The sequence below is a fragment of the Embiotoca jacksoni genome, unplaced genomic scaffold (assembly GCF_022577435.1).
Source record: "Embiotoca jacksoni isolate LCO1_2020_lvr unplaced genomic scaffold, fEmbJac1.0.p SCAF_21, whole genome shotgun sequence".
Lineage (NCBI taxonomy): Eukaryota > Metazoa > Chordata > Actinopteri > Embiotocidae > Embiotoca > Embiotoca jacksoni.
The window spans coordinates 8,266,210-8,279,717 of NW_027185352.1; the positions used below are offsets into that span (position 1 = coordinate 8,266,210).

General features: G+C 41.0%; 1 protein-coding gene across 1 annotated transcript; it reads right to left on the minus strand.

Moving 5' to 3' along the window:
* Positions 1 to 200: 200 nt before the first annotated feature.
* pkp2 (plakophilin 2) lies at positions 201 to 11,555 on the minus strand. The gene is made up of 13 exons (XM_069156985.1): positions 11,363 to 11,555; positions 9,972 to 10,042; positions 7,828 to 8,447; positions 7,581 to 7,719; positions 6,761 to 6,968; positions 6,414 to 6,591; positions 5,256 to 5,373; positions 4,793 to 4,945; positions 3,957 to 4,133; positions 3,154 to 3,307; positions 2,800 to 2,992; positions 2,295 to 2,370; positions 201 to 1,005 (listed from the first exon to the last, which is right to left on the minus strand). Exons 1-13 carry the CDS (start codon positions 11,553 to 11,555, stop codon positions 943 to 945), a joined length of 2,343 nt encoding a protein of 780 aa, XP_069013086.1. The 3' UTR covers positions 201 to 942.
* Positions 11,556 to 13,508: the final 1,953 nt, after the last annotated feature.

The window sequence follows — 13,508 nt, forward strand, 5'->3', positions numbered from 1 at the left end:
ATTTGTCATTCGGTAATGCCAAGCAATGACTGACCTTTCTCAACAATGCATAGTTTAGTTTGTAGCAATCATTAAAAAGGAAAAAGTGATTTACTAGAGGGGAATGGTTTACTGTAGATTAAAGTTATCTACCCAGCAATTTTGTGAGCTGTTGTAATCAGACATTTCCTTAAATAATTGGCAAACTTTCCCAGAACAAGTTCAATCAAAACAATTTTATTAGTTTCTGGAAACAACTCAAATCAGAGGACAAGATATCTGCTTGTTTTTGGAAACTACAGTTTAAAATATATTTTGTATACATTTCATGTATACCAACATGTTCAGTTTGTCAAAATATCAATGCAGCTTTCATCTGTCACAATTTCTTTGCTGTGAATATTTATATTTTCATTGTGGTTTTCTACATAATTAATGTATCACCTTAAGTGCTCAAAAAAATAATGAGCAGTATTATTAACTGTTTAGCTGCCACAAAACAGCATTGTCTTTGCTGGAGACACATCGTGTTTTCAAAAGCTTCTACATTCATTTGTCAGTTATTCTGACTGTACGGCGCAACAAAAGCGGCCAGAAGTATCTTATATATCATAATGAGGAATGTCAGCAAATCTAAAAGGTGCTTTAAAGGTCCACTAATGTACTTCCGTCATCAGTGGGTTTGTTGTCCTAACATCTATTACCTCTATTTTAATAAAACATTATTACATATATTTTTTTGACATTTTGTCCTTAAGCAGCACTGGAAACGTATCCCAACACAAACCAAAGAAAAGGATCATTAAAGGAAATGTAGGTGTTCCAATATTCTGTTTATATCATGCTTAATGAAAAATCTGAGAAATCAGTACATCTACGTAGATGCTGTACTACAGGGAAACACTGCTTCGAGTGATTTGTGCCGACACTTTGTGTCTCTGGTTTTGTATCTTCTTCCAAGTCTCATCTGGAGTTCACAAGCTTTGTTGTCCTTGTGTTGATGAAGTCAGATTTCTTGAACCCATTCTGTTGAGAAAGAAGAAAGTCTTAATTAAGAACCATTTATTTACAGCATGCCGCATTGCAGTTCTTAAAGCTAATTTATATTTTGTTTGAATCTCTGGTGCCTTCTGGTGGTAACGTCAAAAATGACACCAGCAGACATCAAATACTAGCAGCTACAAGATGGCAAAATGTATGAACTAATGCAACATTATGCAACTATTTTGCCTTTAAGTAACTTCTTCAAAGGCTTCAAAATCATTCCGATGGTACTCTGACTTGTAATAGTTAGAAGGGCACCACCTCTTTTATTTTCACCCCAAACATCTGTTCTAGCATTTATATAACTGGGTACGATCTCCAATGAAAGTGCGTAACACTTTACGCCACTACGTCACACATCATTAACTACTGCCTCCGATACTGTCCAGCTATTTTGGCTAGCTAGCCTTTGTATCAGAGGAATCCAGGTTTTGTGAGGGTTATTTAATTGAGTAGCTGTTCTTTGCCCATTAGCATCCCATGTACTCCGAGCTGACGTGAGTATATGGCTCATATTAAAATTATGATTCTATTTTGGATGTACTTCGTCCTCTAACGGGTCACGCACATACTCATAGAGCTGGAGTTACGTCCAGTAACTTCTATTTTTGTGTGATTACTACTTGTGGCCACGTGAGGCCGCTGTTGCTACATCTCAGCAAAAGTAGCATAAGGTTGTTTTAAATAGCTTTATTTATTACTTTATTTGTCACATTTGACCACAATAGACAAATACAACGATTAATTAAAGGGTGAGCTCCGTCAGAATAAATCAATGAAAAAAATGTGTTGTATATCTTCATATCATAGAAAACCCTTGTAAGCAAACATAGCATCTACAACAGGCTGATTAGTTTGGAGTGGAGTCATTCTTTGTGATAGTAGTTAGTCAGAACCAAACATTCAATGCACCCTGCACCAATGTATGTGATGTCTGTGTTATGTTGTACAAAAATGACCAGCAGCAAGTCACCAATTCAATTCCCTACACCTATAATAAATAATTTCACCCTTACTATCTGTGCTGCAACGCAAAAACTAAAAATGCTTATTAAAGCCTCAAATAGGGGCCTCATCAAACAATGCAGTATATTTAATAGGTTGCAAGAACACATGCAGGCAGCAGTGTCCCCGAAATGTTGTCTCCGATGTTGATTGTATGCAGGCAAAACACGAGCACACACTTGTCGAAACACAGATGACAGACACAATGTCACTATCCTTCAAGACACCATGTGATGTGATGCAGTGTGATGTGAGCAGGAACTCACCTTCTTAAGGGCCCCGTGGAGATCGCTGTGTTTCCACATTGTGTGCAACAGGATGCATGCCACCTGACTAGTTCGGCTTGAGGAAACGGAGGTGAAATTAGGTCAGGTAACATTTTTCTTCATCATGACACACTTTTGCTTTTGTTGCGTAAAGTGAAGTTTGCTTATAACACAGTTTTTTTCTCGAGTCTGATGTTGAATGAGGCAATTTTACAAGAAGTACTTTGATCCTGGTGCACGTCCTTTATGTTATTGCCACTTTTATGTGACTAAAGTACTTGAATACGATACAGTAGGTATATGTAACGTTATATTAGAGCAATATATTTAGGGACACCAGATATTAAATACAGTACAAATACTGTTTTAAATTGTGGTTTGTATTTTCTGGTCTCATTGATAAGAGTGTCTTCATTCTTGACGAACTGCTCATCATCAAACAGGGAATTACTAAGCTTTACACAAGAACACTTTATGAGCAGTGATAGTGTGAGCGCTGACTCACCAATTGTCTGAGTTGCTGATGTTGATAATCTTTGGGAGGGCTTGGTGGTTGACGATGGCTTTGACGTTCTTGATGTCGCTATGACTCAAGTTATTCAGGATTTGACACAGAGAAGTCGTCACCTCGCTGCGCATGTCGGTGCCCGTGTCGTCGTTGAGCAGCATCTTCACCACCTCCGGCAACACCTGGTTCGCTTCAAGAGGAAAAAAACAGATTAAAATGTGTTGAATGTGTGTAAATGTGGTTGTGCAAAATTGAAGGTGCCGTTTGAGGTCAGGAGGGAAACAAAATAAGAAGCAAGCAAATGCTTAAAAGAGAAAAAATAAAGTTTCTAAAGGTTGACTGTAAAGTTACCGATTGCGGGGAGCAGCTCCTGGTAGCGAGAGAGGTTTCTTATTAGAGATATGGCCGTTCTCTTCGCGTCACTCTTTCCCTCCTCTAAAATCTTCTTGACATGCTGCAGACCATTTTCCCGCTGAACAATGGTGAAGGCGATAGCTTCAGTCGTCTGGCAGGCCACAAAAAAAATCTATTAAATATGTTGGCTGTACTGCATTTCTACCATTGTTTTCTGAAGCCAAACAAAACTAAAAAGATCATGATATGGGTGAAAAAACAGAAGTGCTTGTTTGTCCTGTAGAAATCAATTCATTGTGTGAATACCGGTACATATTGTCAAAAAAATATTCATTCTGACTTTAAAATAGAAAAAAGAAGGATAATTTAGTGACAGCATTTGTGAAAACATTAAACTTATATTCAATACTTCCTGTTTATATGGATCACTTTATTGGCTAAATATTAAACCGAAATGATTAATATGAATTAAATGTGAATCATAAGAAAAGTTATTTTGAGACCTCAGTATTATTCATCATAATATTTGATGAATTAACTGATACAAAAATAATTCTGCCACAATTCTGGAGAGCTATTTTAATGCAAACAGAAGCAGAAGCAGAAGCTCCTACTTTATACTAATATAATCTAAATTATAAACTTCTTCTGACCCACAACTAAATATGTGTCTGATAGAGTGTATATAAATAGTCACTGTACAAATCCATAACAATTCCATCTCTGTGCTTCTTTTCTTCGTACACAGTGAACCTGTGAAACTATAAAAAGACACCGAGCCGACCTCTATTCCATCTTACCGCTCCGTTTCCAGCTGTGATGTTCTGCAGCGCCCCGACCGCAGCCTCCTGGGTGTAGGGCAGCACACTGCAGGCCAGCAGTGACAGGTACATCCGGACGGTGATGGGGCTCCGCAGCCACTCAGCGCCCTTCGGGTTGGCCTTCTCCTCCAGAAAGGGGCGCCGACGCTCCAGATGCTGAGAAAAAAACAGTAGGTGAGCTGCAGATTTCAGGTCAGTGGGTTCACGATGATAACGAGAGACATCTGATGTTTACTGAACCAGGGAAGACGTCATGCCGCACCATCATACTGTAAGTTCAACATCCTGTTTTGTTTTGTGTGCCTGATCTTGACTGGCCTGCTACTGAGCCCTGACACAAACCGGGTCAAACAACACTAGGGATGGATTTGAGCACAGCTAGGCCTCATCACCCACCATCAGTGTTGGACCTCACTAATGCTGCTGTGGCTTAATGGGACCAAATCCCTCCAGCCAGGGTTCAAACAATGGAGGTTGTTTCAGCAGCATATTACTGCCCATCGGTGTGGAAAGACATACTCAATATTCCACATTTGTAGGCCGGTAAATATATTCAAGCATGTGACAGTGAGGGTGAACTTGGGACTTAAAGAAGATAAAATGCCTCTGTAGAGCTGAGGGGAACTGCACACAGACACATCTGACGAAGCAATAATGTAAAAATGTGTCATTAACTCAGAAGTTTCTCTCATCTAACATAAGAGATTAGGAAATATGATTGCCTTCTAAGAAGTTCCTTTACGGATGATTAAAGACTCTCAAACCACCAGGACATCTTCTGTATTGTCAGAGTAGATTACCGTTCGGGGGATTACCTCTGTGATCTCAGCGCTGCGGTAACCGAAACAGGCGAGAATGGTGGGCTTGGGAGCCAGGTTTTGTTGAGACTCTCTGAGATCTTGGATGTAATGCTCCGACTCCATCTGATAAGACAGGTTGTGTAGGATACAGACGCAGTTCTCTGTGGACTTTAGAGGAGATGGAGATGCAGATCAAAATTTTATCAAAAGCATGTGTGGCAAACATACTGGAATTTAAATAGGAGTTATGACCGTGAGTATAGTAAACTTTAAAACCCAAACGACCATAAACCATTTATGTATGTTTGAAATTCAATTTTTTTTTTTTTATATATATATATATATATATATATATATATATATATATATACAATATCTGACTCTTAAAAAATTTGCAGACTTAGAGATTCCTACTTTTTAACCTGAACAATTATGAAGACAAATGTTTTCTCTGGACTGCTTTTCATTTTCATTTCACCTTGTCATCTGTCTTATAGTTAGCTACGGTTCCTCGGACATAGTAGACCAGAGAGTCGATGAGAATCTCACACTCCCTCATTTCTCTCCTGACATCCGGGCCAGCAGAGCTCAGATTTCTGGAAACAAAAACAGGCAAAACAAATATCATGTGTGTGTGTGTGTTTCAGTCAGTTCTGTTTCATATTAATCCATTTTAAATGCTAATCATTAGCAATGCTAATCCTCCTGTCAACCATATAACTGTCAATGGATGCACTGTTTTGTACCTTTCCATCATTAGTAGCAATCACAACAGATGATCTCACATACCACTAAACCGTTTTCATGTAGCCTGACCTTTCCAGGAAAATAAATACTACAATTAACATTCTACATCCACACAACAGGCCCTTTTGTGCAGTGTTGGAACACACGAGGAAGAGGAACTCATAATTTTGTTTTCATCCCCTGGGAGCTCAAAAAGGTTTCAGAACATGATGAGGAGAACTTGATAACATTTGTCCGACCGGGAACTGAATGATTTCAGTTGAGAGAGGAGAGAAGAGAGGGAGCCTGATGAATAATTCAGTCTTTCACTCTTTTCATCTGGCTGTAGTTGCCAGGGGAGCAGAGCGTCTGATAGCTCCTGCTTCGTAAACAGAGAGATGATGTGTGTCGAAACAAGTAGAGGGCAACAATATGATGCATATTGTCAAACCACGACATGATAGTGTACAAACTACAAATAAAATTAGGATGGCGATTGCTTATCAATTCTGGTGATTAAGCTTAACAGCATCACAGAGCTGCTGGCAGGATGTTCTGCTCTTTGTTGTCTTCTTAAATTCAAAAGGGTGACGGCTCTGTACACAAAAGTATTTCCTTTTGTTTTGTACAGAAGGATTCGGAGGAAGGATGATTTCAGTTTACCAAGTGGAAACACTGCTTCCTCATAACTCTGCTTGGTACAGACTGATACTGTATATTGTGGCTCTGCCATCTGTTAACTCAGAAAACGATTGCCTTGTGTTGCGCAATGACCAAATACAGGCACTACTGAGCTTCTTTTCACTGCTGATGAAGAACTTTTCCACTCTGATCCAAACTGATCAGAAAGTAGGATTTTTTTGGGGTGGAGGTGATCAAACCTGTGACGTATAATCTAAAAAACGCCTACCGCAGGCAGCCGGTTGCATTGTGGAAAGCAATATCATCAGCGAGGAGCTCGTCTTTTGGGTTCTCGCCCTCAGAAATGCCCGAGCTGGGCACCAGGACTGAGTGTGTGAGGACAGATATGGCCTCTCTGGACAGATGCTCCTTCAACATGTCATGAGAGGAGAGGTTCCACAGAAGCCCTGGGAGTGACATGTGGAAATGTACTTGTCAATGTCAATTTGCAAGGACATTTATAGCTAAAGTAAGATCTCATGGGTATTAAAGCCTGTTTGGATGACAGGGATTGAAATCTGCCTGGTTATCATACATCAGAGTTTCTATTTATGTAAATAAATAATAAAAACTGACCAGTGAGCTGCCGTCTGGTCTCCATGTCACGGCTGCTCCGCAGTGTATGCAAAATAGGAGCCAAACCATCATTTTCCTTCACTTCCATCTTATTTTTGTTGCTCTGGTAAACGACATTGCGCAGCGCCCCGGCAGAGACGCGCTGCACCTCCTCGCTGTCGTTGTTGAGGAGCTGCAGGAACTTTCCGATCCCGCGGAGATAATACACCTGAAAACACGAGAGGATTGTTGACTGAGGGATTAATAAACCAACAGATTCAGACTTGAAATAATAAATAAACAGACATTCATCAACATGAAAGAACCGATATCCCCTTACAGAAGATTTACATGAATTTCACATGCAAAAACTCATGTGATCACAAGTGACTGTGATTGTGCACGTGAAACATGTATTGGGGGAAACGTGGTTTTTGGAACATTTTCATGGTTTAATGTGTGAAGCTCATTGTAGACTCCCATTTGAAAACCTTTTGACATATTTTTCCCACGTTACTATATGTTGCAACATGTGGTAAACGTGTATCATACATGTAATCACTTGTGTTCAATGTGGAAAACATGGGAAGCTCATGTGTTGTTTTCTTTCCTCTAAGGATTATTTGCAAAACCATAAATGCATCAGATTAGCATGTCTGCAAACCTGGCACAGGAAAATATTCTGTCTATCTGTTTGCATATTAATGAAGACTGAGTCAAACTGTATCCAGATTTATTATTTCTTTCACATCCTCAGTTCTGTTTTGCATCTTTAACTCCAACAAATTCCACGCTGAGTCACTGTACAATGATCCCACTCAGTGCACACGATTAAACCTACCATCTTTTTAGCGTTGGCACTCTCGAAACATTGACTTTGTATGAACCTGGCTGCACAGATCAGTGTTTCCTCATTATCCTGAGTCAAAAGGTTCACGGCCCTCTCCAACGTCATCTCTGGAGGCTTGTTCTCCGACTTCCTGCGTGAGAAAACACAAATGATTCAAAATACAGTCCGTGGCGTGAATCAAGAACCGGCAGCAATATGTTTAATTATTAAAAGCTAAAAGGGAACACGCAGATCTTACACTGTCATGACAGTCTTCATCCGCTGGATGGGGATTTCTACGTCCACCTGCCTCCCCACGACCACCTCGGAGCTGGTGACGGAGGGCGGGTGGGAGTTCAGTTTGAGGGACCGCTGAGCCCCCCTCCTGACCTGAGCCAGCCAGGACATGCCTCCATCAGGCTGGACGGGACTAAGCATCATGTCAGCATTGTGTCCCTGCACGGTGCATTTCTCCTGCTTCACAATATTTGGTTCATGGCTCCTCATTGAGCCCCAATCATTGCGCCGCTGAAAGGTTGAGTTGGCAAACATAGATTGTGGTCCTGTTGTGTGTCTGAGTGACCTCAGGCGCAATGTCCCACGTGCAGATGTGGAGGCGTGCGTCTGCGTGCCACGAGGTGCTTCTGAGAAAGCGTAGCGCTGAAATGAATTGGACCTTGGTGAGCGGTACAGCAGAGTGCCCACCATGTGTGACTGGTTGGATCCTGGGAGGCTGTGCATCCCACGGTGGTAGGTGCTGTAATTAAACCGGCCGCGAGGCGACTCGGGGCTCAGTGGTGGAGACACCTCCACCCTTCTGGATGGTCTCTGCACATGGTTGCTGGAGAGGTAAGGGTTGGTGAAGCCCAATTCTTTTACCTGTAAAAAAAAAAAAAGACAATTACACTTAAATAGATTGTGACCTATTTATTCTACTTTCTCTTTTAGTTGACTTTAAATTTACAAGCCATAATAGCCCCAGATGCTCCGTATTACAAACTAATTAAATGTGTAAAAGGTCATTAGGATAAGGGCAAAGGAAGCCCAATTCCAATGCATTTATTATAGAGCACCAGTATACAGAACAAACTTCAGTACAAAGGAATGAAGGTGCATCTTAAATTATATGATTAAACTGTCTTAAATGATGATTTACATCACCATGTTTGCAGATGATGTGATTCAGTTGATGAGTGTGAAGCAGCTGGGATAACAGTCAGCACCTCCAAGTCTGAGGTCATGGATCTCTGCCAGAAAACAGCAGATTTGCTCCCACTGGATTTGGACGGAGTTCCTGGCCCATTTAAGGAGGTTAAGTATGTCGAGGTCTTGTTTAAAGTGAGGGTAGGATGGCGGAACAGTGAGGCATCGGCAGTGAAGCAGTTGTTGTACCAGGCCATTTTGGTAAAGAAGGAGCTCGTCAAGGCAAAGCTTTTAAATTCACAAGTTGACCTCCGTTCCAACCCTCACATACGGTTACGAGCTTTGGGTAGTGACAGAAAGACGAGGGTCCTGATTGTAAATACGAGGCTGAAATGAGTTTCCTCCGCAAAGTGTCCGGTCTCAGCCGTAGACGTAGGGTGAGGACCTCCGACATCTGGAGAGAGCTCGGATTAGATCTGCTACTCCTTCATGTCGAAAGGAACAAGCTGATGCGGTTTGGGCATCTGATCAGGATTCCTCCTGGGCGCATACATTAGGTGTTCTCCAGGCAGGTCCAACTGGTAGGAGACCGCCAGGGTAGACCGTCAACACGCTGGAGGGATTATATATCCCACCTGGTCTGGGAACGCCTCGGGATCCTCAAGGAGAAGCTTGAACATGTTGCAGGGCTCACCAGCTCGACCTGCTACCAATGCTACCAACGTGACCCAACCCCGGATAAAAGGCAGAAAATGGATGGATGGATGGATGGATGGATTATTTCCAAACAACTAATAAGTGGTTGGAAATAATACTTCATTTAAAAAAAAAAAAAAAAAAAAAACACTCCATTTGTAAATTAAAATTTCACTTATTTTGTTTTGTCACTTTCAGGACTGTATACAACAACAGGAAACACTGCTTAATAGTCACAGATTATCTACAAAGTCGGGCTGAAGATAAGAACACAGTGATTAATGTGATGGCCTTGGAGGCTGTGAAGATTCAGTAAAGCAGCAGCAGACCACAGACAATCTCATTTGATTAGATTCATACGACGGAGTACAGCATTCAAAGTGCAGCATTATATGAGGTCAAACTCCAGTGAGTTTATTTCCTTATGGTGGACGTTGGCAAGAGAACTTGCGTGTAAAAATGACAGACAGACAGACAGTGGCAGATTAAGATGTCAATAAATTGTTAGTTTGTGTGTTGGTACATACACAGGTAAAAGTTGACAAAGGTAAAATCGTGCCTCACCTTCATGTTTGCCAAAAATCCTTCTGTAGCATCAAAGCTCCTCGCGGTGTTTTTCTGTAAGTGGACACCACCTGAAGTAAGCCGAAGAGGTTTTATCAGAGTATATTGTTGCACGTGGTAATTATCTAAACTCATGGCAACACTTTCTCGTGTCAGGGGTGTGAATCCCACCCTGGCTGCCTCAGCAGTAGAAGTACAGACACACAGGGATTCGAGCGACTTGTGAGCTGCTAACCAAATGTTGAGATTATTTACATGAAGGAGGAGTGGCAAGATAAAGGGAGAGGAAGAGCAAAGAGCAAAGATCAAAGCGGTATCAAACCCTGGCGGCTACTTACAGAACAACTATCTACTGTGTTCATTATACTACACTCATGCAACTTTTGGTTGGTCAGCTTTAAGGATGAAAGCATTAAGTCTGAAAATCTTTTTGTTCCCGGTTTATTGCAGGAGTTTATTTTTCATCAATTATTTCATTTTTACTTCCCAAAGTGTAAAACGACATGCAAATCCCCCTGTACATTTACATATAATAAGCAGTGACCAACTGATGTTTTATGAAATGAATGCTGTCCTTGTTGTTATTATTGTTATTATTTTTCTTACAAACTGATGAACAGGCTTCCCAGCTGCCCGGCCTTCGTCTTTATTTTGGCTACCAGAATATAATGAATGAGACCATAAGCATCTGGAATGCAGGTCTCTAGGTGAGATATTAAAACTGAGGTTCTACCAGCTATCACTTCCATCAGCCTTTCGGCAGACAGACGAAACTGCAGGAACCTGTTGGACCAGGGAACGATTGAGCAGTCGTGACTTCCAGTCACCAAAAAAAATGCCTGCATTCAGCCTAAATCACTCCAGTGGGCTGCACTGCAGATCCTCTGGACAGGGAGGGCCCCTGGTAGGGTTTGTCAAGAGTATAGAAATGGTTCCCAAGATGATTCCCTTGAAGAGGGATCATATCAAGAAAGACAAAACATATTGCTCTGCTTTTCTAATTTAGATAGCTTCTCTAGTACATTACTGGATAGTTTATCTCTTTAGAAGGTTTGTTGGCAAATAAACACAAATTCAACTGCAGGACGGCGCTGTTAAAAGTCAGAAATGTTAGAAACTACAGCTTAATAGTGTGTTTCTATGGTCCAATACAGCACTTTACATAGACTACTGTTTAAAACTTAGATATACTGTACGGTGGGATTGCAGTAGGAGCAGTGGGAGGAGGACGAGAGCTCTTGCTCCCCTCAGAGTATCACCCTCAGTCATTTCCAGTCTTCACTGAAAAATTCTCCCTTCAGGTGGAAACAGCCCGATAGTGGATCAAAAAAAAAAAAATAACGTCACTTTATATGAACCGCGTATAAAGCGTACTATAAACTGGGCATTACCGTTTGACACAGGCTTCTTTGTCTTCTGTGACAGTGTCAGCTGAACTTGCTGGTGGACGCGCAGGCTCCGCTCGTTTGAATCAGGTTTCAGCGACTGCCTGAGACTCTGCTCGGCCGGCAGAACCAGACTGGTGTCGTCCAGCACGATCAAGCCCCGCGCAGGTAAAGCGGATTTAAAAAACACCTCTTCCATCGTGGGGGAAAAAAAATACAAACACACAGAGTCTAGCTCGGTCTCTTCATTTAACCAGAAAGGAACGGGTCCCGGGTGGACAGTCCGTCCTGCTTTGTTGTCACTCGCTCAGGTGGGTCGACCAGCGTCGAGACAGAGAGGAGGGCGGGGCTAGAGGCGCACCTGAGGTGTCAGGTGTCTCGGCTGGGAGGTATCGGTTCACCTTACTTCGATTATCAATGTAACTACGTACAGTTACTCAAATACTGTTATTAATTTTGCCATGTTGCCGAATTTAAGAATTTCAAATTTCGGCTATTTCACTCCTTCAGGGAGACACTTTTTAACTCCGCTTTTTAGAGGTTTAAAATTGTTGATAAATGATGCATTGTTGTGAACTAACTTCCAACATAAAAAAAAACGAAAAAAAAAAAAAAAAAAAATTAATTTGCTATTCAAATAGTAATTTTCTGCCGATCAACTAATCGATGAATAAACAAATTGCTGCAGCTCTAATCTGTATACTTGTACAGGTACCCTAAAAATCCGCACTATCAGCAACCAGATACACAAGTTTTTAATTTGGACCTTTTTGTGTTTCCAAAACGCTGTTCGACTTTTATATCTGGATATGTTACATTTTCTGGAGGATCACCTCAGAAATGAACAGTGAAAATATCCAAAAAAGGATGAATAGATTATTAAAATAGTTGACTATTTATTTCCTGTTAATCTGCTGATCAACTAATCGTCACAGCTCTAAATAATGAGTTTTAGAGGAGCTGGTAGGTGGATTTCTTTTTAGCATTTGAGAGCCAGGCAAGTTATTTCCCCTTTCTTCCAGTCTTTATGCTAAGCTAAACTAGCCGGCTGCTGGCTGTTACCTTTAACCTTTAACATTTAATGGAGGCAGGAGGGTCAAAATATCAAACTATTTCTTAAAAATAGCTCAACAAAAAAATGCATCAGTAATGGTATTCTAATAGTAGATTAAGTAATACCAATAATTACAGTGCTTTTTGCCTCAGTGAAGTTTTAAAATAGCATGATACGTGTATTAAACTAAGGCATTTTTACTATTTAGGATCTGAATACTTCTTCCACTAGGGTTACACTGCTTATCATAATCATACCTAACCTGCCTTAGGGACACCGAGCCAAACATTTAACTACTTTTATCTATTAATATTTAATCTGCAGTAAATGCCAAACAATGACTCAGTGTTCATCCGCAGGTGTTTGGAACAGATATCAGGAAGTCATGGACTACTTTAGGAGTCAGCAGTAGTTGTCTCTGTGATCCATTTCCCACACTTTGAATTGTAAGAGGAAACCGCTGCCAGACACAAGAGATAGGTCCCACCAGGTGTGTCTTTCCAGAGATGAGCTACAGTCAATAACCGCCAAACACTGGTGATAAAAACCTCCCCGGCTCTGCATGATGATGTTAACTGTGTGCAAAAGGTGGCAGCTCAGCATGTTTTAATGTCAGATGAGAACAAAGTCCAAACTTCTATTCTATTGTTAAGATAATAAGCTCAATTAGTTTCCTTCCAAACAAAGCTGCTATGAGTTAAAGCTGTCCTGAGGGTTACTTTGACAAAGACTGACTTTGAGAATAATCAGTGATACTATGGGGGTATTCGGAGGGTCACCTGCATCCTGGTCTTGAGTCTTGACTTGGAGTCAAAGTTTTACTTCCCCCGTCATCTCATACTGCGCAAACTGTCTAACCTTAATATGCCAGCCAAAACATGTTTTGCATTACAGATGCTAATCCCTGCTGAGAGTGGAGGGCGGGGTGGGAATTATTAGTCTGTTTCTTTGCCTTCAGGCCCAACAGATGGTTAATCTGGTCATAACACACTAAACCTTCAATATGTTTTCTTTTAAATTAAACATTATCTTTTTTTCCAGAAATAACTTCAAAACATGGACATGACGTTTAGCCTCAAACACAGTAATGTTACCGTC